The sequence below is a fragment of the Aspergillus chevalieri genome, chromosome 3 (assembly GCF_016861735.1).
Source record: "Aspergillus chevalieri M1 DNA, chromosome 3, nearly complete sequence".
Taxonomy (NCBI): domain Eukaryota; kingdom Fungi; phylum Ascomycota; class Eurotiomycetes; order Eurotiales; family Aspergillaceae; genus Aspergillus; species Aspergillus chevalieri.
The window spans coordinates 1,050,618-1,076,140 of record NC_057364.1 but is presented as its reverse complement, the minus strand read 5'-3'; the positions used below and the strand labels follow the sequence as shown (position 1 = coordinate 1,076,140).

The window sequence follows — 25,523 nt, the reverse complement described above, 5'->3', positions numbered from 1 at the left end:
GGATTTAATCTCCATCGGGAAGCACGTGTTGTTCCAAAAGGGATCATGTCAATTACACTTACTCCGCGCCAAATTGGCATTACGGAGGATTTTATAGTCAATTGATCTAAGATAAAATGGGAGTATAAATAAAAGTCATTTTCATCATAGAATTCATTGCTAAGAAGAGTATTTACATGCCGCGTGATATCATCCAATTGCAGAGATAAACATGAACGCCGTGAAACCGAACCCACAAATCACTACCAATCAATAACATTCGTCTGAACACCCTTCTGCCCATTACCCTCAATCTCCCCGGCCTTCTTACCCCTAATCCCCTTATACTTCTTATCCATCCTTTGGAACGGATCCGTAGACTCCTCCTTCTTGACAGCCCACTTCTTCGTGCCCAGCAAAGAGTCCAGCTCTTCGACAGGGGGGAGCTTCAAGTAGATCCACCCATCATTCCGCTCCTCAACGGGGAAAGTGGCAATATTCATGGCCTCGTCGTTTGAGCAGCGACCTGCTTGTTCGCCGTTGAGGTCGAAGTTGCGTTTATGGTACGGGCAAGACACCCAGTATTTGCCTGCGTCGTCGTCGCCGATGAGACCGTCAGAGAGAACGAAGGCGCGTTTGTGGGGACACATTTGTTGAGTTGCGTAGTATTTGCCCTTGATCTTGAAGATGGCCAATTGTGTATCTCCGCGCTTGACGTTGGCAGATGAGATTTGCGGGTGCTCATCGGAGAAGTGATCGGCTTTGATCATGGGCTGCCATGACGTGCTGGACCATTGGTGGCCCTTAAAGTCCTCGCTGGCGGCAGCGTCCTTGGGCCAGTACGCGGGACGCTTTTGGCCACGCTCTTTGACGACTTCAACGGTGTCGACGGCTTCATCGGTGTTGGCAAACTGCTGGAAGAACTTGCGGCGGTCTGGGTTCTTGACTGTCTCTGTCCATTCACAAAAGTACCCATCGACGAGGTCTTGCATTTGCTGCTCGAGGTCAGCGCCAATGCCGAGTTTGTCGTCGAGCACCACTTCGCGCAAGTAGTTGATTCCGCCGGGTAGGTTCTCGATCCATCGCGCTGTTCGTTGGAGTTTGTCTGCTGTGCGTATGTAGAAGATGAGGTAGCGGTCGATTACGGAGAAGACTTTTTCTGGCGGGACATCTTTTGCGAGCAGCTCGGAGTGTCGGGGCTTTGCACCTCCATTGCCTCCAACGAAGATGTTGAAACCTTTTTCGGTTGCGATCAGACCAAAGCTAATATCGTTAGCATATAAACTAGCTCTGCGGTGGTTGCAAGACTTACTCTTTGTTTTGTGCTTCGGCACATTCTCTCACACAGCCGGATACAGCACCCTTGAGCTTGTGAGGTGCGCGAAGGCTCTTGTATCGCTCTTCTAGTCGAATGGCCATGCCGACACTATCACCGATACCAAAACGACACCATGTTGTTCCAACACAACTCTGTACGTACTGTCAGTTTGCCTGTCTCTAGAGATATGAGCTGAAACGTACCTTGACCGTCCGTAGCGACTTAGCATAAGCATGACCACTTTCCATGCCAACATCAACGAGCGCCGTCCAAATGTCCAGAAGATCCTGCTTTTTAGCACCGAACATATCGATACGTTGGGCACCAGTGATCTTGCAGTACAATCCATACTTCTGCGCCACTTGACCAATGGTAATTAATTTATCCGGAGTGATTTCACCACCAGGAACTCGAGGCACGACGGAAAATGTGCCGTTTCTCTGGATATTGGCGAGGAAGCGGTCGTTTGTTTCTTGTAGGTCGTGGAGCTCTTTGTCCATTATGTGCTGGTTGAACAAACTTGAGAGAATGGAAGCAAGGGCAGGTTTGCAGATTTCGCATCCAAGGGACTCTGGGTTCTTGCCAACTGCTTTCATGACATCGACGAACGTTCGTAGCCGCTTGACGGCGACGATGTTATAGAGATCAGCTCGCGAATAGGGGATATGGATGCATACTGGACGAGTTAGTGATAGCCGTAATAATTGCTTCGGGAGACTTACGGTTGTTAGACACTTCCTGTCCCATATCAAGCATTGTCTTGTTAAAGATCGACTGAACCAAAGGCATACAACCACCGCATCCAGTTCCTGCCTTAGTACACGACTTGACCTCGCCAATGGACTTGCATGTACCGTTCTGGATATTTTCGACGACGTCGCCTTTTGTCACATTGTGGCATGAACAGATCTGAGTACTGTCGTCTCTGTTTTGAATCACCGTTAGTATCAGGAAAAATGGACAGTCTGGAGAAGGGAGGTGCTCACAGATCATCTGCGTTCTCTTCACCACCGTTCTGAGCGCCAAGAATGAATTGACTGGGAGGCACTTCCAGCACTTTCTGTGCTTTAACCATTTGGTTCAGTTTAAGGTAGTCCTTCGTGTCTCCGATCATCATTCCACCAAGCAAGTACTTCCCATCCATAGTGAAGAGATACTTCTTGTAGACACCACCAAACGGATCCTTATAGGTAAGGGCCTTCACTGGCTCTTCTTCTCCATTTTTTTGCTCCGTTTCAAGGGATGGCCGTTGGCCTGGCATGAATTTCGGACCGTCTCTGTCTGCGAAGAAATCGCCGAAACTAGCGACGTCCACACCAAGCAGCTTCAGCTTCGTGCTCAGGTCAGGCCGCTTGAAGAACTTTGGGTCTTTGTCGGGGTTCGTCAGGTTGAATGCCAGAACGTCCGCCATTTCGATACCGGGCGCAATGATGCCGAATGTTTGGTTCTCCCAGCTTGCACATTCTCCGACAGCGTAGATATCGGGTACTGATGTTCGTAATCTGGGCGGAATTAGCTTGAGCTGAGATGTTTACTAGAATCATGGAGAGGTACCTCTCGTTGATGGCAAAACCACCCCTTCCGGCGCGCTGAATACCAGCCCCAGGCCCTAATTCATCTCGTGGTTTGATGCCGATCTGGAAACATGTTAGCGATAAAAGTCTTCAGGAGAATGGAGTGACGTACGGCAAAGCATATGCATGAACAACTGATCTCTTCCCCATCCTCGAACACAATCCCAGTCACATTATTATCCTCATCAGTCTTGATGAGCCGTACCCGCTTCTCATGCAGAACCTCAAGCCCAAGCTCTCTGATCTTTCGCGTAACAAGCGTACCAGCGTCACCATCGAGTTGTCTTGCTAGAACCCATTTGTTGCGGTCGATAAGCTTGACACTCCCAAAGTCTTCTAAATCGGTCATCGCCTTGGCAGCTTCTAATCCCAGCAGACCTCCTCCAACTGTGACACCTGTCTCGCCCTTGTGTTGCGATGCGAATTCAATCAGACGTTCCAGGTCCTGGATGGTTCTGTAAACGAAGATGCCCTTGGCATCGTGGCCAGGAGTATGTGTGGGGAGGACGGCATCGGAGCCGGTCGCGAGGACGAGGATGTCGTAGGATATTACATCGCCTGTAGAGGTTTTAACGGTCTTGTCGTCGGGATAGATGTCGGTGACTCGGGTGTTGAGGTGGTAGTCGAACGATCGGTCAGGGAATGAACCATACTAAATATATGTCAAAAAAGTTGCGACCATATTCAATTCATTGGTACTCACCCATTCCTTGGGATTGAGATATAGATTCTCGATCTGACGGTGCTCGAAGAAGGACGAAAGACCGACACGGTTGTACGCGACGTGAGGTTCTTCACCGATCACAAGGATGTCGAATTGGCGTCGTTCGGCGTCTTGTTTGATGACTTTCTCGCTATGCATAGTTAGTTCATCATTGCCTTCTTTCCCTTCGCATCATAACACAAACATGAACGAAATGGCCACCATTCCCAATCCCACGACCACGATCTTCTGTCGTCGGGCGCCATGGCTTCCTGAGCCATTGCCTACATTGCTGGCATGAATATCTTTCACATGTGAAACTTCATGGCTAACGCTGCCAGAAACACCATCATGGTTTCTTAACCCATCGAGCAAGGGCATTATGATCGCGGGGCCAAATGTGTCCGAATAAACTGCAGTACGGCAGCATCTACGCGCACACGAGACCCCCTCTACTCATATACATCAAGCCACACCAGCGACGTGACGCAGCATTTCACCGGGATGTGGCGACTATCAAGTCATGATTCTATCAAATCGACAAATGCGAGTTTCTAATCAGCGATGTCGCATCCACCTGCGGCCACTGTGAGAGGCAAGAAGGGACCACCACAAGCCCTAACAAGGGAGAGCCCTGTGCTTCCCGTTGGTCTCCGTTATCAGAAACATGCCCTGACACAGACCAACTGCAGCAACTCCGCGGAGATCTGGTTAGCTGCTAGTGGCTTATCGGCGGATCCTTAGTCGTCGTTCCGGGAGATAAGCAGCGCTCCATATTATTTTCGGGCCGGACACAACGCCATTGCCACGACCGGTAACGAATAATTTGGAAAACAAAAATAATCAACTAATATTGAGGTGTAACATGGCGATCAAATCTTGTTGCTCCCCGAAAAATCCCGCATTCCAGGAGGTGTGGCCGATCCTGCGATCATTCGTCGTTAGCTTATTTCGGCCATGCGACATACTTTCGGTCCTTTAGCCAAGCTTTCTGCCATAACGCTAGGGCTGTGTGACTATTGCGATTATCCATGGCCTCTCAAATCCCGGGCCGCGGAGATTCAGCTTTCGTAAGGAGTAAGCAGGTATGGCCAGCTGTGGGTATGGAGAACGGTGTACGGGTACGGGTACACTTATCCGTATCCGCATCGGTAAGCTTGTGTAGTCCAAAAGATGTAGAGTCCAGTCGCCGCTCGCTTGATTTGATTTACTTTCATTGGAATAACAATCGTCATTCCCCGACTCAGTTACCTGCTCTACCTCCTTGTCACGGGACCCAGGGTATATATACAAGCCCTGACCTGACTCCTTATCCGGACTAGTCAGACTCGGTCCATTATCCCGGGTCAGTGTAGTGTCATTCCACTATCGCACTATACAATGGCCACAACAACGGTCCAGACAGAGACTTCTGTCGCCATCTTCCCGGACCAGATCAGGCTCGAAGCATCCCCATCGCCCGAGTTGCCGGATATCCCCTTGCCTCCTCCATCGAAAAATCCGACACAGATCTTGAGCGCTGATAAGGGGACGCCAGACGAACATGTTCCTCGGGATCCGCGTCTTATCAGGTTAACGGGTGTTCATCCGTTCAATGTCGAGCCGCCGCTTACGGACTTGTATAAGGAGGGTATGTTGTTATCCTTGCATACTGATTGTTTCTTTGGTGAGGCTAACTCATGATCGAAAGGCTTCTTAACATCACCGGAGCTTTTCTATGTCAGAAATCATGGCCCAGTACCATATGTCCGTGACGAAGATATTCCCAACTGGGAGATCTCTATTGAAGGGTAAACCCACCATCCATATATCAGTTATCACATTAGATTTGATACTAACTGACCCAGACTCGTCGAGAACCCCCTGACCCTCAACTTCCGAGAAATCCTACAACAATTCGACCAAGTCACATCCCCCATTACCCTCGTCTGCGCCGGAAATCGACGGAAAGAACAGAACATAGTACGGAAGTCAAAGGGTTTCTCATGGGGCCCTGCCGGTCTCTCGACGGCATTGTTCACAGGCCCGATGATGGCGGATGTGTTGAAGGCCGCGAAGCCGCTTCGAAAAGCCAAGTACCTGTGCATGGAGGGTGCGGATAAACTGGTAAGTTCCCTCGCTCTCTGAACTGCGAGTATAATGATGGGATACGAGGCTAACTTGTGTAGCCTAACGGCCACTATGGAACATCCATTAAATTGAATTGGGCCATGGACCCTAACAGGGGGATCATGCTTGCGCATAAGATGAATGGAGAGGCTCTCCGGCCGGATCACGGCCGCCCCCTCAGAGCCGTTGTACCAGGTCAAATCGGAGGCCGGAGTGTCAAGTGGTTGAAGAGATTGACCCTTACCGACGCCCCTAGTGACAATTGGTACCACATCTATGATAACAGAGTGTTGCCGTACGTTCATCAGATTATTAATTCCGGGGAAGCGAACTAACGCAGGACAGGACATCGGTCTCCCCCGACGAAGCATCGAGTAACCCAAAATGGTGGACAGACGACCGATATGCCATTTACGACCTCAATGTCAACTCTGCCGCCGTATATCCCCAACATAATGAAGAACTAGAACTCTCATCAGCCAGTCCCACATACACAGCCAAAGGCTATGCATACGCAGGTGGTGGACGACGAATCACAAGAGTCGAAATCTCCCTTGACAAAGGCAAATGTGCGTTCCTATTAAACCATTTTTCCCATCTAATATATATTAACACGCCACAGCCTGGCGCCTAGCAAACATTGAATACGCCGAAGACAAATACCGCGACTTCGAAGGCAACCTCTTCGGCGGCAAAGTCGACATGTACTGGCGTGAAACATGTTTCTGCTGGTGCTTCTGGTCCCTAGACATCGCAATCACCGAGCTCGAAAACAGCTCCGCAATCCTTGTTCGCGCAATGGATGAATCCCTGGCCATTCAACCCCGCGATATGTACTGGTCGGTTCTGGGGATGATGAATAACCCTTGGTTCCGGGTTGCTATTACGAAAGAAGATGGTATCTTGAAGTTTGAGCATCCGTCGCATCCGGTTTTGCCTGGGGGTTGGATGGAGCGGGTTAAGAAGGCTGGGGGTGAGTTGACGAATGGGAATTGGGGTGAGGGACAGGAAGGGGAGGAGCTGGTGGTGCCGGAGCCGGTGCAGGAGATTAATATGAAGAAGGATGGGCTGAACAAGGAGATCAGCCTGCAGGAGTTGCAGACCCAGAGTGCTAATGGTGTGCCTTGGTTTGTTGTCAATGGGGAGGTGTATGATGGCACAGGGTTCTTGGAGGGTCATCCCGGTGGTGCGCAGAGTATCATTTCATCTGCTGGACAGGATGTTTCTGATGAATTCAACGAGATTCGTGAGTGGCCTTACTTCCTTGGGAGCTTCCAACCCGCTAACACATAGCAGACAGCGAAACGGCAAAGAAGATGATGCCCGACTACCACATCGGAACACTAAACCCAACAGACCTAGCCGCCCTAAAAAACACCACTCCCCAAGAAGAATCCTCCACCGAATTTCGTCCAACATTCCTTCAGCCCCGCTCATGGACAAAAGCCACTCTCTCAGCAATCAAAAAGGTCTCCTGGGACACCCGCATCTTCACCCTCAAACTCGAACATGAAAAACAGAATTTAGGCCTCCCTATCGGCCAGCATTTCATGATAAAGGTCACCGACCCGTCAACCCGCGAATCAATCATCCGATCATACACCCCCATCTCCGAAACCGAAAAAGAAGGATTCGTCGACCTGCTTGTCAAGATCTACTTCGCAACACCCACGATACCCGGCGGAAAGATGACCCTGGCCTTAGAAGCCCTCCCCCTAGAATCAATCATCGAATGCAAAGGCCCAACAGGCCGCTTCGAGTACCTCGGAAACGGCCAGGTCCTCATCAGCGGCAGACAGCGCCACATACGCTCCTTTAAGATGATCTGTGGAGGAACAGGCATCACGCCCATTTTCCAGGTCCTGCGCGCAGTCATGCAGGACACATCTGATCCGACGAGCTGCGTTGTACTTGACGGAAACAGGCAAGAAGAGGATATCCTTTGCCGCGACGAGCTTGATGCGTTTGAAGCGGTGAATGGGGAGAAGTGCCAGATTATCCATACGCTGAGCAAAGCGTCAAATGCCTGGACTGGGAGAAGGGGGCGGATTTCGGAGGAGCTGTTGAGGGAGTATGCGCCTGCTGATAGTGAGAGCATGGTGCTTATTTGTGGGCCCGGGGCTATGGAGAAGTCTGCGAAGGAAATTCTTTTGGGGACGGGATGGGATGAGTCGAGTTTGCACTTTTTTTGATCGACTTCATTGACTGTTTCTTGGTTTATGAGTAATGATGGGACAGGGTTTCGGTATTTACAGGTTGCACATGGATTGGATAAGCTGTACTGGTTATATGGCGAATAATGTAAATTCATGATTTGTACTATCTCATCACAGTCGTCAATAGTAACCATTAATATCCAAACGGGAAAGAAGATGATCGAAAACACTCGTAGGCCCCGATCGCGAAGCAAACGTTGCACCGGCTTTCCCAACGGACTTCATTGATGCCGTACTCCCATCCAACCCGCGCAAGTAATTCACAAAAGCAGAAGCCTGCTTCCTGAAAGTCTTGTACAGATGAGAAACAGTAGCTTCGCTTTCCTGCCGCACACCCTTCACGCTATCCATCCTCGAAATGGGAGCAAACACAAGAATCGTCCCGAAGATGCTTTCAAGCAACTTGGCCGCTTGCGCGTGGCGCTTGCTAAGGAACAAAGCAAAGAGGATCTCGTCGAGGATATCTTCATGGTAGTCACGGAGTCTAGGGACTGAATGTGCTGCATCAATAGTGCTATCGATGTCGCCACGGTCAAGACAGTACTCGATTCGGGAGAGGGTATCCTGGAAACGTTTCCAGGTGGATTCAACACCGACGTGGAAGCAGTAGTCGCTCACGGCGAGCACGAAGTGTTGCGCGTGGACGCGGAATTTCTGAAATACGTTGTGCGTATCTCCTGAGAGGGAGTTTCTTGCGGTTGAGTCGCGGACGATGGATTTGACGACGGAGACCATGCGGATGAGGCGGAGGAGATGCTTGAACAGGCGGTCGTATTTGTCGAGAGATCGTTGGGTGATTATTATCTCCAGAACACTTGGTGGTTTGTATTGGAGACGGAGGAAGTCTAACGCTTGAATGGCATTGGGATCCTTGCACTTTGTTATTTCTTCAGCAGTCAACTCTCGAACAGCGAAGCTCAAGCCACCGGGGAGTTCCTTTTCTCTGTGATGCTGGGCATCGTCCATATCGCCCGAGCCACTCCCCGCGCTGTAGCTTTCAGTTAGAAGTCCAATAAGCACCAACCGCAGCTCTGAGCTTGCCGGAGGCCATGTATCACGGCTTCCCAGACGAAGACCGGTATGCACGCCACTACGCACCACGCCAGACTTCCGCTCGCCGCTTTCCATCTCCGGGTCGAAGAGAGCATGAGAGAGGCGAGACACGAAAAACCCATCGCCGAGTAATTGGTACCTCCATTGGAGTGTCAGGTGGTTTCTGATTTCGTGTTCTTTGAATAGCATATGGAGACATGAGAAGTCGATGAGTAGTGCCTGTGATGAAAGGAGCGGCGCGAATGAAAGGTATAGTGAGAAAGTCATCTCCGGACCAAACTTTCCATCGAGGCCTTCGAATTGTCCGACGTCAGAGCTCAGCAGACCAAGTTTATCTTTCTGCAGGGAGTCAGGGCCAGTCAGCAGTCCGGTTGTGCGTTGGTCCTCCATGTCAAGTAGATCGTAGATGCCCTCAAGAGTGCCAGAATCGTTCTCCCCAGAGTTTGAAAGGTCATTGCCTCCGTCAACAACGTTTGTGTTGACGCGCTCACCGCGGTTGTACTTGAGTATCTCCGCGCGAAGTAATGATTCATACTCGTGGGCCTTCGTCTGTATCCTTTCGATGTCGGCCCAAGAATCCGCACAACGAAGCCTGGGTGGTTCAGTATTGCGAACCATATCGTTCGAAAGGGGATGTTGTGGATGAGATTGTCTAAGAAAACGCAAGCTTCTTCCGCTCTCGAAGATCAATAGGGCCTGGTCGTCGGGAATAAAAGATGGCATCTCATCAGACTGGTACTTGTAGTGCTGGCTCGCAGGCCCTGCCTTGACTCGTCCGTTTTCTTCCTGTCGCTCCAACATTGCAAAGCCCTTACCGCTCGTCAACAGTTCATTCAATACGGGTGTCTCTGGACGAAGCCCGACCCAGGCCTCCAGATGTCCGAGCCAAGGTTCAGTGACACGAACGACCACTTCGCGCATCAGATTCTCTATCCAACCAAACCTATGCGTTAGATATGCAGCCTCCTGCATAACAACGGACATAATCTGAGCGTCTGATGAAACCTTTTCAGCTGCGTCGACCATACCCGCCAGAGCGTTAACCAATTCGCCGCCTCGCGAGAACAAAGACTTGATCTGGAGTATCGATACCGCGTGTGTCGACTGACTTGCCAGCTGTCGTTCCAGGGTATAGATAATCACAGCTGTGGTGCTAGCAAAAGTGGACAGGGCGGAGAGCTTCGCATTTTTGGCCGAAGTACTGCGAACAAAGACCCGTATTCGTTGCATATCTGTTCCACATTGGAGCAGCTCGTTTGTGACCTGGTTTAGCATCGGGAGACTAACGCCTGAGACGCGCACATCGTTCAGCCCTTTCTCGAATGTCTTCGCTTCCACATTATAGCGAAAGAACGCAGAACCCCACCCCAGTCCAAGCCGAATGAGAGCCTGAAAGAATACATCGCTTCGAACTAGACGCCCCGCAACATTGACCCTTTTCTTCATCGAATAGTGTGCCAATGCCGCATCGAAGCCCTTTGCCCCCGACTCGCTGAAATATGCGGAAACTGGCTCACGGTGCGATCGGTTGTGATATGTCTCCCACGATGGTAGCGGCGGCTTGTAGCTCAAATACCCATTCAGACGGTCGAGTAATCCAATATCATCATCTAATTTGTAAATACCATCGTGGTGGTCGGTAGCATGCTCGTCAAATTGGCTCTCGCTCGAAGTATCGGTAATGGGCTCGAGTAACTGTTCGGGTTCGATGACGATTTCGTTTCCAAAGATATCCAGCTGATGTAACTTGTCGCCTTCGATATCGAATAACCTAGCCGGGTTACTAAAGAATCCATCTTCCAGATCTTCCAATGCCATCAGCTTCTGAGTTCAAGGACCGTAGACTACTTACTCACCAGGCAACCTCTCATTCCACGGTAAAGGCTCCAATGGCTGCAGCGATTGCAGGGTAAACCTAGAGAGCCTCCATAAATTCTCACTAGAAAATGGATCTATCCCATAGTCGTCCTCCATCATGCTCGGACGTCGCCATTTATCTCAATGGTCTAAAGTCTTCTTTATCGCAACGTTCGCGTTGACAACGCGCGATCACGCCGCACTAGTCCTGGATAGGTTTAGGGTATCTCCAATCCCGTGCACGGGCCACCGCTTGTTCGGGAAACCGACGCCGCCGTGCGGTCAAACTGTTGCTGTAAACACTGCACTTCTTCACTCTACAACATCGCCAATATGCCTCCAAAGAAGAAGCCTAAGCTTGCGGAAGCTTCAGAGACAGAGAATGGGCAGTCATCTGCTACACCAGCGTCCGGCGAGAGCGCGAAGCTAGAGACCGACTACGACATTGTCGCGGATCCTTGGACGGACGAGCAAGAGACGGCTTTACTGAAGGCGATTATCAAGTGGAAGCCTGTTGGTATGGTTTAATGCTACTAAGGAGATTTAGGGCTGGCCGGAAGACTGATATCTCCTCTCTCAAGGCATGCACAAACACTTCCGCATGATCGCAATCTCCGAATTCCTCAAAACCCAAGGCTATGCGCCCGCGAACGCAGACCACACACGAATCCCTGGCATTTGGAGAAAGCTCAGCACACTTTACAATCTTGCAGCACTCGACGAGCGGGTAAGCCTGCTCCGCCTGTATCCAATTGCCCTTGCTGACGGTGGATTTTGATTATCACAGGAGGATTCGTTAATATCAGATGTCGCGGATGACGGCGATCCCTCAGCCGAACGCTACTGTCCCTTCCAACTCCCCGATGATGAATACGGTGATATGATGTTTGAGAGGAGGTTGGCGACGGAGGACTCTGCATCGCCTACGAGTGGGCGGGCTGAGTCGAGGAGAGGGAGCACTGTGGCGGATACGGATGGTACCAATCTCGTCTAATGAGTATTGTCAATTTCTTTCCTTACTGACTTGTTTTGCTATAGAAGCACGCTCCTCCCCTGCACCCTCCCGTGGCCGAAAGAGTACCCGCGGCCGTCCTCCAGGAACACGCGGCACGCGCGCGAAACGGTTCCAAGCTGAGGAATCCCGAAAAAGCGCAGCTACTGTCGATGACGAAGAAGACTCTGAAGAGGAGGAAGCTGATGAGGATGCCTCGGACGCCGCGAAAGAAGACAGTGAGATTGAAGACGATGAAGAGGAAGCGGGTGATTCTCCGAATCCAAGAAGTACAAGGGCTCAGACGTCACGGTCTAAACGAGGTGGAGGAACAGGGACAAGAAGGACGGGGAGGCGACGTTGATATTGCTTGTTGAAGGTGCAATAATTATGATCGAGATACCTCAAAAAGGTGTTAGACGGCGTTTTCTCGGGTTTTGTACGGATATAATTTTGGGTTGCAGTGGGGCACCTATTATTTCTTAAGGCATTCTGAAATAGGAGATGTATACAGTAAGGTTTAACTGTCATGTCTATTTTTCACTGGTACGTTAAAGAAGTAGAATGACAAGCATCTCAAGTGCTACATGTAGATACTATATCTAGGTCGTTCGCGGGTTATAGAGAGTAACAAGGGGGAATAGTACAATCAAAGTGACAGAAACCGCTTAGAGACGCTTGATGATAGCATCAGCGTACTCAGCGGTCTTGGCCTTACCGCCAAGGTCTCCAGTGAGGGCCTGTATGACGTTAGTGTCAATTTGTCAGAGTATTGATTGCATCGGATTGAACTCACCTTGCCCTCAGCAAGAGTGTCGAAGGTGGCTTTCTGGATACGAGCAGCGTGCTCAGTCAGACCCATGTGCTGAAGCATCATGATACTGCTCAGAAGCAGAGCAGTGGGGTTGGCAAGACCCTTGCCAGCAATGTCGGGAGCGGAACCGTGGACGGCCTCGAAGATCGAGCACTCGTCACCAATGTTACCGGAGGGAGTGAGACCGAGACCACCGATGAGACCGGCGCACATGTCGGACAGAATGTCACCGTACAGGTTGGGCATGACAAGGACCTTGTCGTTGTAGGGGGTGGGGTCGGTAACGATCTTCAAGCACGAATTGTCCAGCAGCTCAGCGTCGAACTCAACGTCGGGGAACTCCTTGGCGATGTCGCGGGCGAGGTTGAGGAAGAGACCGTCGGACATCTTCATGATGGTGGCCTTGTGCACCACGCGGACCTTCTTCTTGTTGATGGAGCGGGCGTACTGGAAGGCGAAACGGAGCACACGCTCAGAAGCCTCCTTGGTGATAAGCTTGATGCTCTGGACGACACCGTCGACGACAACGTGCTCGATACCAGAGTATTCACCCTCGGTGTTCTCACGGATCAGGACAGTGTCGACGTTGTCGTAGGGGGTCTGGTAGCCAGCAACGGAGCGGCAGGGACGGACGTTGGCAAAGAGGTTGAAGGTACGACGGAGAGTAAGATTAAGAGAGACGTGACCCTTTCCGACAGGAGTCTGAAGAAGTTTCGTATGAGTATATGCGAATCCATTGACGAATCGAGAAATAACCTACAGCGAGAGGGCCCTTGAGCGCGACGTAGTTGCGCTTAACACTGTCGATGGCATCGTCGGGAATTGCGGTCTTGCCGTCCTTGAGGATGGGAGTGACGTCGACGGGCTCCCACTTAATGGGGGCCTATATCCTTTTTAGCCATAATTCTCCTCCCTTTTGTTGTAATCAGATGGCTCGAAGGCTCGGGGCGGGGTTTACATTTGCGGCGGAGAAGATGTCCTTGACGGACTGAGCGATCTCAGGACCGATACCGTCACCCTCGATCATGGTCACGGTGTATTTTCCCTATCGAACCAATTCTGTCAGACTTTCCACTCTCATTCGTATTCCATCCGTATCGTTGCGACTCGACTCGAGGCAGCAATGCCTTTGTCGACCATAGTGGAAACATCCTCCGATCTAAAGCGAATCGGGGTGGGAGAAAACGAAAATATTTTAACGGCGGCACATACATCAGCGCCCTTTTGACCCTTGAATTTGGCAACCCGTTCATCGGCAGCAGAGGCATAGCGACGGAACTGAGGCCATAGTTAGTTTGTGTAGTTCACCAGACCAGGGAGGTCTAAATACCTGCGAAACCGGCGATGCAAAGCTTGGGGACACCCGTGTTGTCCGCAGGCATTGACGCGCGGGGGTAATGAAGGTTCTAGCAGAGATCATGGTGGCAGAACCCGGGGATCGCTACCGGATGATAAATGTATAAAGAAGAAAGTGAGAGGGGAGGGTTGACAGGAGAGAGGGGAAGGAGAAGGAGAGGTAAGGGAAGTTGTGCGCGGGAGAGAGAAAAGCCTCAGTCAGTCCATCGTCAACGTCTCGGCAGCGCCGCCCGATCCGACCGGGCAGAATACCGCTTTGGGCCGAGTCGGTTGATCTGATAACACACGCTACTACGGAGTACGGGGTACAATTGCATAGTGCTTGTAGTACTACTTGTATATTTCCCCAGACGGAAACACTACTGCTTATTCACATCCTTGCAGCTGCAGATGTCTGCATGAGATCCTCTCTAGCTCGATCGTGCGTGCGCCGTCCTATCGGTTTACCTGTCCCCTCTCTCTCCCTTGACACGCCTACTACTACCCCTCGAGACCATGAACGATACCGATATTGCAAACCATTACGGCCTACCGTCTGAGTTCCCAGAGACATGGCCGGAGGAACTCGACGAAAGCGATGAATCCGACACGGAGAGTCTACGCGGTGACGGCGCGCGGTCGCACAAGTCCCGATACTTTGCTTTGGAGCGCAGTGGGAGCCAACGGAAGAATCTGGGGTCACAAAGAGGAGGTAGTGGGACTGATAGTCTGGCTCAGAAGGATGAACCGGATCCTCTGGGCTCTGGAGAGAGCGTGCTGAAGATTCTCAAGAAGAGGGGGTTGCCCTTGGATGAAGAGACCCGGTTACGAAACAGGTTCCTTCTCTCGTCCACGTCGTTCTCGCCAGCGCTCTTTCTCTCCCAGGCACATTCGAATGACTCGATTCAATCGCTCCTCGATGGCTTAGGTTACCTGTCGCGGTCCATTGACCAAAAGTCCGCCTCGCTGAAGGTGCTGGTAGAGGCCAACTTTGAGCGTTTCGTTCGCGCCAAGGCGACCATTGATAGTGTCTACACGGAGATGAGAAACCAGGGCGCACCGCCACAGGATGACGTTCCTTTGGCCCAGATTCGTCGCCGGTCTGCACATTTCAGGAGCAGCTCGGCAATGGCGCGCGGCGTTTCCCCCGCGCCAGAAAGTAGTAAGAATGCTTTAACCAAGGAAAGTGAATACGGTATGAAAGGAATTCGTGCCCCTCTTGTGGAGGCTTCTGTGAAGGCGGAGGAAGTATGGGGCCCAGCCCTGGGGGGTCGTGAGCGAGAACAGATATTGAAATCCGTGGTCGACACGATGGAGAGACATCGCGATGTCTATGAAATTGGCGGACAGCTTTCCAAGGCGATCAAGCAAAGGGACTACGAATTGGTTTTTGGATTATTCACAAATGCAAGGACATTAGCCAACAATGCTAGGAATATTGCAGACATGGCTAGCAGCGATGGCCGGTCGTTGACCGACGAGGAGACGCATACGATTTTGGCCATGGGTCGCATGTGGATGGACGTAGATCAGCAAATCCAAGCATTCAAGCGTGATCTCTGGAGGCGTCTAGGTGATGCACCCACCACATCCACAACAGCCACGGCATCTGGCCCAGTTGAGGAACACATGGAATTGATCGGGGCCTTGCTGGAATTGGGCGTCGAGGACAATCCGATCTGGGTTTGGCTCATGAACCGTTATGACTTCCTCAAGACCAAGATTACATCGTTCTGTGAACGTTGCAAAGTCGAACTCGAGATCCTCCGACGCAGACTGGCCAGTGGTGAGGTCCCATCCCCGCGACAAGTGGCATCCTACCTTCGACTGGCCCCTCGCGAGGGCTCACTCGACGCGCAAGCGATGCTAGATACGGACCAAGTTACTGAGCTCTGGGAGTGCATCCATACTTACTTGAGTAGATTATTGTCACCACATGGAGGAGTTCTGGGTGAAGTGCTGGATTTTTGGGAAGCTGCACAATCGTTTATTGACGGCAGCAAGCAAAGGATGCTTCCCGTTGGATTCGAAGGGGAGAGCCGTAAACACCATCGACTTTCGGAGGAGGAGACTTTGACTCTGGAGAACGGTGTCGTTGAGTTAGTCAATTTGATCCGCGAGAGCGTGTTGGCGCTGTTTGCTTCTCCCCCGACGGACGATCTCTCGATTCTCGCAACTCCAATATCACCGCCCAGCCCAAGCACGCCCAGCTTTGGGGTTACGCCCACCGAATCTCGCTTCAAACTTGATCCCAAAAACATGCCTTTCCCTATTCCTAAGCGGGGAGAGCATTGGGAGGACTTCGCCTTCTGGCCGCCTTTCTCCAACTCGCTCAGTGGTATATACTACCTCGACAGGTTCTTGGCCATTATCGGTATGGCAGCTGGCGAAATGGCTGCATTGGGCCCCGTGAACCGCAGCGGTAACACTCCCGATCTTCTCAAGTCGCTTGTGAGTACTGCTCGTGAGAGATCTGTCCGCGTCGTATGTGCTGCTTGGGGTAAAGATGCGGAAATCTGCAAGATGCTGGAGGATTGGACACGGGATCCCGAGAAGCGGGACTTGACCAAGATGCCCGGGTTGTTTGTTGCATATGAGAGTGCAATCCTTGGCGGGATGCAGAAGATCCTGTACATTCCGGAGGCCATGGCCAAACCTCTTACGGTGGAAGTTGTCACGCAACCTCCGGCGAAACTTCTCCAGATGGTGCGCATGCAGTTTGTGTCGAGCGTATACAAGGCGCTCAGCGGGCTGGTTGAAAATGCAGAGCATCCCGAGGCACCCGAGGAAGACAATGAGTGGGTTCTTGTTGGACATGCGACCTCAGTTAACGGACCAGATGTTGCATCATCTGTGCTTGTGGCAGATGCTGTGGATGCTGAGAACAGAGTAAGTCGGCCCCTCCTGCAGAATTGAGATCAGAAGGGCTAACCTTAACAGAACGTGCGCATACTTCTCACGCTTTCCAATATCAAGGAACTCCAGGCCGTTCTAGTACCGCAGCTCATTTCGACCTTCGAAACATCCTTCTCCGTCAAGTTGACCGACGAAGCAAAGACCATCCGAGATGCACTGCACCAGATCGATGACCGCCTCTTCCAATCTTATACCAACCCAACCGTCGAGACACTGAACTCCACGATCTTCAACGGCATTACTGCCCCAGACTGGGAACCGTCAACCAACCGGCCCGAGCAAGTCCGGCCTTACGTATACAACACAATGCTAGCCTTGGTCCTTGTTCACACCGAGATCTCGACTACCATCCCGTCCACCTCCCTCTCAGCCTCAAGTCGCTCATCCTCCGGCATTCCGTCTCCTTTAATGAAAACGATTCTCACCTACCTCCTATCTAAGGTGTCTTCATCGCTTTTAGCCGCATTTAGTGCACGATCGGAGTACACGCTTGCGGCACTAATGCAAGCGACCCTGGACACTGAGTTCATTGCACAAACGCTGTCGCAGTATTCGACGGACGAGTCGTCTATGGTGCAGAGCCAGATCTATGTGGAATTGGACCAACGGACTACCCATGAAGCACGCGCTAAGCTCCAGGCGGAACTCGGAGAGATGAGAGGAGTTCTCAAGAATCTACGTGAAAGGACGAAGGGAGAGTTTGCCTGCTTCCGGAAGCAAAGAACTGGGACAGGGCTGAAATCAGCTTAATAGTTAGCCACTTGGTTTTGAATAGCATTTGCATTATTCACAAACAATCTCCATATAGACAACCATCTATAAGTAGTTCAAAGCCAGATCATATTATAGCGCTGGGTATCACTTTTAATCCGAAAACTTTTCAATGCACGCTGCCACAGGGCCATCTAGTTCTGTCCAACCAGCCGCTGGACACGGCTAAGCAGCACCGTGCTCTCCCTCCCCAATCTCTTCTTCCCATTCTGATCCGGCCGTTTAGCCTTTGCCATGGCCTCGCGATCCTTTTGCTTAAACTCCTTCTGCTCCCTTCTCTTATCAGCCTCCTCTTTGCGCTTCCGCGCAATCTCCATCTCCTTGTCAAAAGCAGTACGCTTTCCCTTTCTGTTCCTTCCACCCTCGCGACGATTCTGCGCATGCTCTGACCTAGGTTTTCGTTCAGGTTCGGGTTCGGGTTGAGGATCATTCAGCATGGCCAGTCGATCCGGGTGAAGCTCCATGCCTGCACCTCCAACTTTCGCTCCAGCCTCTTGGGGCTCATCAGGGTCTGCGTGTTCGTTTTGCCGCCGCTCATTCTCCTCCCGTTGCCGCTGTTCTTCGAGTTCGTAGACGGAAGGTCTGGTTGGAACTTCTTCTTGGGCTTTTACTTTGGCGTAGGCTTTTTTGACTTTGGCCTTTTGGATTAGGTCGGCTTTGATTTTTTGGGCTGCGATTTTCGTTAGTATTCGTTTTCCTTATCGTCTTTATTGTCTAGGATACTCACCTTTGCGACGATATGTGCCATCGGGGAGGTTATCAGGCGCGACGGAGAAACCCTTCTTCTTGCTCTTCTTGGCTGCGGGTTCTGTGGTCGCAGAGTCCCCTGGACGATCCTCTGTGTCTCGCGAACGCTTGGCCGACATTATGAAAGTAAATTGCAACAATTGTGCTTATCGACTGTTCGTGAAGAAAGTTCAACGGTTTTTTGATCTTGATTTTTTGCAAGGCGGTGAGTCGGGAGTTACAACGGCGATAAGCGGAGGGGAAAGAAGTATGCGCCTACTATCAGCCAGGATTGATATCATTAATTATGCTGCTTTTCTTCTTATTCGAATGATTAAGAGCGATATATTAATGCTTGAATAGTTGTTTGATTTGCATTTCTGGCTGACGCTGAGCTATATAGTAGCCAATAGTGCGCAGGCCTGAATTATCAGGCGATGATTCATCATCCCATTCCGTTTCTGCCGTCCCGAGTCAGTCTCTCTTCCAACTTCTCTTCTTTCTCTCTCACTTTCTTCTCTCTCTGATTATTCCATATCAATTTGTGTATTCAACGTCGCTATTGTGCTTCTATCTACTACTCTATTAATTACCAGTTCTCTGATTGCATTTCGTCTCCCGGCCATCAGCGCATCACTACGTATAACTGCCGCCATACAACACATACTGCCCGCCACTTCAGCCTAGCATCCTCGCCTCTCTCGTCATTCTTTGCTCGCTATATACTGTGTTGGCCACTTTGTGGTAACCTTGCGATGCTCTATATTCAAAATTCCGTCTCATAGTTTGCAATTTTCATTGCAAATATGCCTATTTTCCAAGATCCGGATCATCAGCGCCTCTACGATTTATGGTCCGATGACCACCAGTCCCACGAGCACCAGAACCACCAGGACAGAGAGGATAGGCCGTGGAATGATGCGCCATCATGGAGGAATGACTTTGATTACGGAGAGTCTAAATGCGAATCCTTGAACCCGGAAGTCAGGGACTTTGGGTACTCCCGACTCCCGGGTCCTCATTTCTCCAAGTTACATACCAGTGATCGCGGGGAGCTGATACAGTACCTTAAGAGGTCTGAGACGTCGGCTTGGATACAGAGTCGTCTGGTATGTCTAAATGTCACTGTGCTTTGTGTGCTCTGCTTTGCTAACCGGACAATAGGCGGACAACTCAAGTGACTATTCGATACACGTCATGCCATGCGAGCGCTCACATATGGACAGTTTTGACCGGAATACCGGTAGTGGGCGACAAGAAAATGAAACTACAGAATTGGCCTCTCCTACTAGTATAGAGCGGCCTCGTTCAGCGTTACATTCTGGCGATTTCAGGGAGGGAGGTGGTGGACAACAGATAAAGGGACAACTACAGTCCCTTTCTTCTGAACATGGCCATGGCCCCTCCCATCTCTCTCTGCTAGGATCCTCTCCCACCACTCCTTGGTTCAAAACCCCAGTATTTTCCTCATCACTGTCGCTGCGCACCCCCACGCATGATCCGGAGCCGAGAAGTCCGGTAAATAGGTCGCGGGCACCTTCATTCTCGTCCAGCTATGTTCTGAAGGCTCCAACCAGTCCTCTTGTGTACCAAGCGAATAACACAGACCTTGACTTTTCCCCCAAGGTCGATGCCATGGAAATATCGGAGTCTCAGGAGAAAGCCAACCGTCGTCGCACTTTGCCCCCAGAGACTTTCCGGTACCTACAGTCATCGCCTACAGATCAAATCAACTTTGGCGCCTTTGATATTCATCAGCGACGAGAAGAGGTTCTCCCCCAGCCAAGCTCGCCCCGACGGACATTGGCGTCCGGATACAGTCTGCAACTTGCTTCATCGATCCAGGCTCCTGCGCAGCGGGCCAGAAGGCCATCTTTTGACGTACCTTTGAAAGGTCACGCTCCAATGGTCGGATCGTACGAAGAGTCTATACTCCGCGGACGGATGTCGATGAACCCTTCGAAACCTCTAGATTTCACGGCGCAAATTGGCGTGCTTGGGAGAAGTAAATGCAAGTCGAGTCTCAAATGCCCGCCACATGTGTCAATACCGTTCCCTGCAGTGTTTTATAGTTACCCTACTTCGGGTTCTGGACGGTCTATTTCGGACGATAATCCAAGTCCTTATGTCGGTCATATCGATTTGGAAAACTCACTTCCGAAAGACGACCCGGCTACCAACAAGCGTCGCAGACGCTATCAGAGCCCAACGGGAATGAATAATGACCCCGTTGCCAACGATGCAGTTGCGCCTAAATATTCTGACCAAGACACACTGCGCCGACGAGAGAAGAGAAACAGAAGGGCAGACTCACCGAAATGTCCGCCCGGCGGGTGCTACAGAATACCGCAACAAGGACAACTGCAAATCATGATCAAGAACCCGAATAAGACAGCGGTCAATCTATTCCTAGTTCCGTATGACTTGAGCGATATGGAACCGGGCACAAAGACATTCATCCGGCAGAGAAGCTATTCAGCTGGTCCCATAATCGACATGCCCCTCAGTGCACGGAAGAATTACGGCACTGATCGCCCGGAGGCATCACTGAGTGTATCAGAGGATCCTAAGGACAAGCCTATCCTGAGATATCTGGTCCATTTGAATATCTGCTGCCCGTCCAAAGGCCGTTTCTATCTGCACTCGAGCATCCGCGTTGTATTCGCCAATCGAGTCCCGGATGGAAAGGAGAAGTTGCGAAACGAAACACAACATCCCGATCCAAAGTATACGCCGTACAAGCCCGCTCGGGATCCCGGCACCAAGTCTGCCTCAGAGAAGACGGATCACAGACGGAGTGCAGCAGGTCAAGGTACGATACCCAATGATACTGAGGGAATAAGAGATCTCGCTGCCGTGCCTGCACGGCATCCGTTCCAGCCCATCCCATCTCTAAGAGAAACTCCACTTACCTCTCCCGGTTCCGAATCAGCTGGCGAGGCCGGAATATATAACAAACTTAGCAGAGGTGATGCTGGGTACGGCGGTTATCAGTTCGGCTCCGAGGTTGGAGAAAGCCTGCTAGCCAAAAGATTGCGCGGGCTAGATGTCCAGAAACATGACACGCGGTATATCAACTGAGCAGTTTTCTCGGATCATTCATTGTTCACAAGACAATTGATGTTTCATACCTATACCCCCAAGTGGTATTATATATGTAATGGCGTTGACGTTGACTAACCATACAGGACCGTTGAGTCAGGTGTAGGCCCACCATCATCTTCCTCATTGGATTATTGGATCTGCTTTTCTTCATTTCTCATTATTGGGGCGTTTACAGACTAGACAAGGCGCAGAATAGGTAATATACCCCTTTCTTTTCCATTCGTTTTTGCATGAATGGCTTAGTGAAACATGCATATATCTTTGTCTTTTTTGCTTGGACGAGGTCTCGTTTTCTGCACTCGTTTCCTAACTCGACTGCTTCTGGTTTAAATTGATTGGGTCTGGATACGTGGAGCATACATGGATTGGTATAGACTCTCCTTGTTAGTGAAAATACAATCAATGGGTTTTCAAAGTACAATTTGCAAGGCTAGCAAATTAATCGGTTCCTAAAACTATCTACATCTTTTACCCCATATAGACCTGAGCAACGCATTTAACCAGCGTGCTCAACAATCTCGCTAACAACCTTGCCGTCCTTAATGTACGTCTTAATCTGCTCAGGAATAGGACATTCCTTGGTATCTTCATCGGTGCCCTCCTTCGGCGGAAGCATGATGTTGACAGCGGTGCTCTTACTCGAGAACACCTCCGTGCCCAAGCTCTGCTGGCTCAGGTAGACAGTAGCACCGTCGACCTGGTCAAACAGAAGAGTAGGGACGATACCGTCGATCTGGAGAGCGAACTTGGGCGACTTGATGACGTCCAGGCTGCTGACTAACGAGTCGACGATGATGGACAAGCCGGTGCAGTTGTCGATGGATATAGCGTTTGCCTTGTTGTTGATCTTGATTATGGTCTTGTTACATCGGGAGATGAGGATGGAGTGGTTCTGCGCTGCGGGGATCTCGATGATCTCGCCTGGGTTGTCGTAGTTCTCGATGAACCACTTGTTGCCCTCGAAGTCCTTGCGCGGGGGCTTGCGGCCGCGCATGCTCTCTGGCTTGGGCTTCTTGCTCGGGAGCGGGGACCGGGCGCGAGACACGCTGTCTGAGGATCCGGGGCGCTCGCGCTCTCCGGGGACTGTCGAGCCTTGCCGGAGGGCGGGGTTCTTGTGTGTCATCTGCGATTTGTCGACCTTGCGGAGATTCGATGTGATCGCATCTCCCTGGTTCAGCTGATCAAAGACAGCAGACATGTCAGCGGCTGGGGCCGCTGACGGGGCGGGATTGAGGAGTGCACCCGGCGGGGGAGGCGGCGGAGGAGCACCGCCAGGCACATTGAGGGATGGCACCGGCGGGGGAGGAGGGGGTGGCACGGCGCTGCCAGTAGAAGCACCGCCCTTAATCTGTTGCAGGGCGTCTTGAGCATCGACGCCGTCCTTCTCGTTCCAGGTGAGACCATTGGCATAGTGCTTCTTGAGGTACGCCGCAAGTGCCTTGAAGATTTTAGAGTACCCTTGGATATATTCAACGTGAGTACGGTCCCTAGCAAATGTGTCAGCGCTTAGCCCATTCGTTCCATATCAACGCCTCTTACTTGTCCTTATACTCCTTCATAACCTTGTTCCCGTAGTATTCAATACCGCTGATCATTTCATTGACGAAATCAGCGGGCTTGGGTTGGAAGAACCAGCCCAGCGCAACGATACCCTCTGCGACAGCACTAAGGTGACTGAAATACGGCGAATCACGGTGCGCTTCGCGGAGGTTGTCGATGGTATCAGAAGCATTGTGCAGCTCCGTCATAAGCTCAGGAGGCTGCGGCGACGGTTTCCGGGCCTTGAGCGAAACGTAGACGAAGGTCCGCTCAGCTTGGAAAGCTTGCAAGACAGCTTTGGACTGCTCCCCGACCAATCCACCAATCTTCTCACCCAAATCCACAAAAGTTTGGACCTCATTCTTGATCAAAGCATCGAAGTCGTCGATCTGCGGCGGCGACTGAGGGGCTGCGGGAGGCGCCGGGGGAGCTGGTGGTTGGGGCTGCGCGGGAACTGCGGGCTGAGCAGCTGCAATGGTGCCACTATCGACGGGCTTGGGGGCATTGGGGTCATCAAGCGACATGGCCATGTCCTCCAGACGGGAGGTTGCGGCTTCGAGCCTGTACAAGTATACAGGTCAGCATGTTCAACCACAGAGCTACCAACCCCGGGAGCGTGGTGAGCAATGGAGTAGCAGCGCAACTTTGTCAAGGCTATAGCAAGGGTCAGGATAGCAAAGCATACCGCTTGATCAGGGTGGTTAAGTTATGCATATGGCCGCCGCTTGCCATCTTGACGGCTGCTCCAGCAAGGAGACGGAGGACCCTTGGAAGCTCGTAGGGAAGGACAGAAGTGGGAAAAGAGATGCGACAAGCACAGTATCGCAATGAGCGTCAGCTCTGGTATAGTAGAGAGAAGTATTAGAGAGAGGAATAAAGACAGGAGAATGTTGCAAGGTGTCTGTCTTCGATGCTCCTGAGCCGTTCCTGAGGCCGGTGGACCATTACCATACCGTACAGCGGGACTCCCACTTTACGGTGGGCCCTCATGACGTTGGCGGTATCATATGGTATTTTATGTTACCACTTCTTATCACAACAGCTTCTTTGCTTCACTTCAACATACTTTGTACAGTTGCTGGAGCTCTCTCTCTTCAGTTGACACTCTTTGCTGTACATATCCTACCTCGATCATGGCATCGAGCAACACTCCCGGGCACGCCCCGGTCGAGTTTGTCACCATGGGCATGTTCATTCTCGGTATGCTATCTGATATACCGGATTGATGATTGATAGTACTTTCTAGGACAATGCTCACCATACATATCCATCTGATGTAGATGACATTGATTTCGAAGGACTCCAGCCCAATGTAAAGAACGTCCTGGGAGGGGCGGCCTCTTTCGCAGTGGTGGGCGCACGTCTTGTCACTGGAAAGAAAGACGCCCAAGCTGTGAGCTGGATCGTGGACGTGGGATCTGATTTCCCGCAAGACGTCCTGGATCTCCTGAAATCATGGGATACGGATTGCATCTTCAGAGAAGATCAGAACCGATTGACTACGAGGGCATGGAATGGCTACGGTCCCAACGAGAAGAGAGGTTAGTAGACCACTACAGTTCAGAAGATGCATATGGTAATAAACGCAAAGACTTCGAATATTTGACCCCAAAATTACGCCTGGAACCTTCAATGCTGTCTGAACGCCAGGTATTCTCCAAGACGGTCCACATGGTTTGCTCAGCATCTCGTTGCATCTCCATTGTAGAAGAGATTATGCACCGACGTGAGCAACTGCAGCAGAAGGGCAAAACACCCCCGGGTGTCGATGCCTCGAAAAAGCCATTCTTCATCTGGGAACCGGTTCCTAACTTGTGTACCCCAGAGGAACAAGATAAATTCTTTGCGGCGAACAAAGTCGTCGATGTGGTGAGCCCCAACGAATTAGAACTGGGAATGATGTTCGGTCAGCCTGGTTGGAGTGAAGAGAGCGAATTTGGACGAGACATCGTGAAGCGGATCCTGGACTCTGGCATTGGACCTCAAGGAGAGGGACTTATATCCATCCGGGCAGGCAAAGATGGCAGCTACTCATATACTAGATCGCAGAGGATTTGGTTGCCTGCATATCACCAACCGGGCACGTCCGGAGCTACAAAGGTGGTCGATCCCACAGGTGCTGGCAATTCGTACTTGGGAGCATTGGCCCAGGGGATGGTGAGCGCAGGTAGAGACCCGGCCAAAGTCATCGACTCCGTCCTCGCGGGATCTGAGAACTGGCGCAAGGCTACTCAAGACTGGGGAAAGCAAAATCACTACCTCCCCGCGTTGATATTCGCTACAGTCGCAGCAAGTTTTGTGGTGGAACAGATTGGCATGCCTCGATTATCAACAACATCCGACGGCACAAAAGAACTTTGGAACGAAACTGAATTCACGGAACGGGTCCGTCTGTACACAAAGCGATTATATCGAACACTGGAGGAGTCTCCCCAGAGACACCTGCGCGGTCAATTGACCCACTGATAGAAGAACGCCTTTTCTATTGTCGTACAGCCCACAATGAATTATGAAAAC

At 51.2% G+C, this 25,523-nt stretch overlaps 11 protein-coding genes across 11 annotated transcripts; 6 read left to right on the top strand and 5 right to left on the bottom strand.

The window, feature by feature from the left end:
- Positions 1 to 242: 242 nt before the first annotated feature.
- niiA (nitrite reductase niiA) lies at positions 243 to 3,955 on the bottom strand (the record flags this gene model as incomplete). The annotated part of the gene is made up of 9 exons (XM_043277007.1): positions 243 to 1,242; positions 1,292 to 1,449; positions 1,501 to 1,973; positions 2,020 to 2,222; positions 2,284 to 2,799; positions 2,852 to 2,934; positions 2,984 to 3,523; positions 3,575 to 3,725; positions 3,780 to 3,955. The coding sequence occupies 9 exons, from the start codon at positions 3,953 to 3,955 to the stop codon at positions 243 to 245; spliced, it is 3,300 nt and encodes a 1,099-aa protein (XP_043134929.1).
- A 183-nt stretch (positions 3,956 to 4,138) lies between these two features.
- ACHE_30393A (uncharacterized protein) lies at positions 4,139 to 4,318 on the top strand (the record flags this gene model as incomplete). Its single annotated transcript, XM_043277006.1, has 1 exon — positions 4,139 to 4,318. One exon carries the CDS (start codon positions 4,139 to 4,141, stop codon positions 4,316 to 4,318), a length of 180 nt encoding a protein of 59 aa, XP_043134928.1.
- Positions 4,319 to 4,954: 636 nt separating this feature from the next.
- On the top strand, positions 4,955 to 7,875 carry niaD (nitrate reductase NiaD; the record flags this gene model as incomplete). Its single annotated transcript, XM_043277005.1, has 7 exons — positions 4,955 to 5,204; positions 5,265 to 5,364; positions 5,422 to 5,680; positions 5,743 to 5,978; positions 6,029 to 6,252; positions 6,306 to 6,929; positions 6,980 to 7,875. The coding sequence occupies 7 exons, from the start codon at positions 4,955 to 4,957 to the stop codon at positions 7,873 to 7,875; spliced, it is 2,589 nt and encodes an 862-aa protein (XP_043134927.1).
- A 144-nt stretch (positions 7,876 to 8,019) lies between these two features.
- Positions 8,020 to 10,929, bottom strand: ACHE_30391S (tubulin gamma complex associated family protein; the record flags this gene model as incomplete). The annotated part of the gene is made up of 2 exons (XM_043277004.1): positions 8,020 to 10,757; positions 10,809 to 10,929. The coding sequence occupies 2 exons, from the start codon at positions 10,927 to 10,929 to the stop codon at positions 8,020 to 8,022; spliced, it is 2,859 nt and encodes a 952-aa protein (XP_043134926.1).
- A 213-nt stretch (positions 10,930 to 11,142) lies between these two features.
- On the top strand, positions 11,143 to 12,164 carry ACHE_30390A (uncharacterized protein; the record flags this gene model as incomplete). Its single annotated transcript, XM_043277003.1, has 4 exons — positions 11,143 to 11,326; positions 11,391 to 11,536; positions 11,597 to 11,786; positions 11,848 to 12,164. The coding sequence occupies 4 exons, from the start codon at positions 11,143 to 11,145 to the stop codon at positions 12,162 to 12,164; spliced, it is 837 nt and encodes a 278-aa protein (XP_043134925.1).
- Positions 12,165 to 12,468: 304 nt separating this feature from the next.
- Positions 12,469 to 14,034, bottom strand: IDH2 (isocitrate dehydrogenase (NAD(+)) IDH2; the record flags this gene model as incomplete). Its single annotated transcript, XM_043277002.1, has 6 exons — positions 12,469 to 12,540; positions 12,597 to 13,316; positions 13,375 to 13,497; positions 13,573 to 13,659; positions 13,827 to 13,892; positions 13,945 to 14,034. 6 exons carry the CDS (start codon positions 14,032 to 14,034, stop codon positions 12,469 to 12,471), a joined length of 1,158 nt encoding a protein of 385 aa, XP_043134924.1.
- A 431-nt stretch (positions 14,035 to 14,465) lies between these two features.
- ACHE_30387A (exocyst subunit SEC5) lies at positions 14,466 to 17,615 on the top strand (the record flags this gene model as incomplete). The annotated part of the gene is made up of 2 exons (XM_043277001.1): positions 14,466 to 16,838; positions 16,890 to 17,615. The coding sequence occupies 2 exons, from the start codon at positions 14,466 to 14,468 to the stop codon at positions 17,613 to 17,615; spliced, it is 3,099 nt and encodes a 1,032-aa protein (XP_043134923.1).
- Positions 17,616 to 17,770: 155 nt separating this feature from the next.
- On the bottom strand, positions 17,771 to 18,502 carry ACHE_30388S (uncharacterized protein; the record flags this gene model as incomplete). Its single annotated transcript, XM_043277000.1, has 2 exons — positions 17,771 to 18,306; positions 18,364 to 18,502. 2 exons carry the CDS (start codon positions 18,500 to 18,502, stop codon positions 17,771 to 17,773), a joined length of 675 nt encoding a protein of 224 aa, XP_043134922.1.
- A 666-nt stretch (positions 18,503 to 19,168) lies between these two features.
- On the top strand, positions 19,169 to 21,443 carry ACHE_30386A (uncharacterized protein; the record flags this gene model as incomplete). The annotated part of the gene is made up of 2 exons (XM_043276999.1): positions 19,169 to 19,471; positions 19,527 to 21,443. 2 exons carry the CDS (start codon positions 19,169 to 19,171, stop codon positions 21,441 to 21,443), a joined length of 2,220 nt encoding a protein of 739 aa, XP_043134921.1.
- Positions 21,444 to 21,963: 520 nt separating this feature from the next.
- On the bottom strand, positions 21,964 to 23,738 carry capA (adenylate cyclase-binding protein; the record flags this gene model as incomplete). Its single annotated transcript, XM_043276997.1, has 3 exons — positions 21,964 to 22,954; positions 23,007 to 23,567; positions 23,692 to 23,738. The coding sequence occupies 3 exons, from the start codon at positions 23,736 to 23,738 to the stop codon at positions 21,964 to 21,966; spliced, it is 1,599 nt and encodes a 532-aa protein (XP_043134920.1).
- A 401-nt stretch (positions 23,739 to 24,139) lies between these two features.
- Positions 24,140 to 25,472, top strand: ACHE_30384A (uncharacterized protein; the record flags this gene model as incomplete). Its single annotated transcript, XM_043276996.1, has 3 exons — positions 24,140 to 24,206; positions 24,287 to 24,547; positions 24,598 to 25,472. 3 exons carry the CDS (start codon positions 24,140 to 24,142, stop codon positions 25,470 to 25,472), a joined length of 1,203 nt encoding a protein of 400 aa, XP_043134919.1.
- Positions 25,473 to 25,523: the final 51 nt, after the last annotated feature.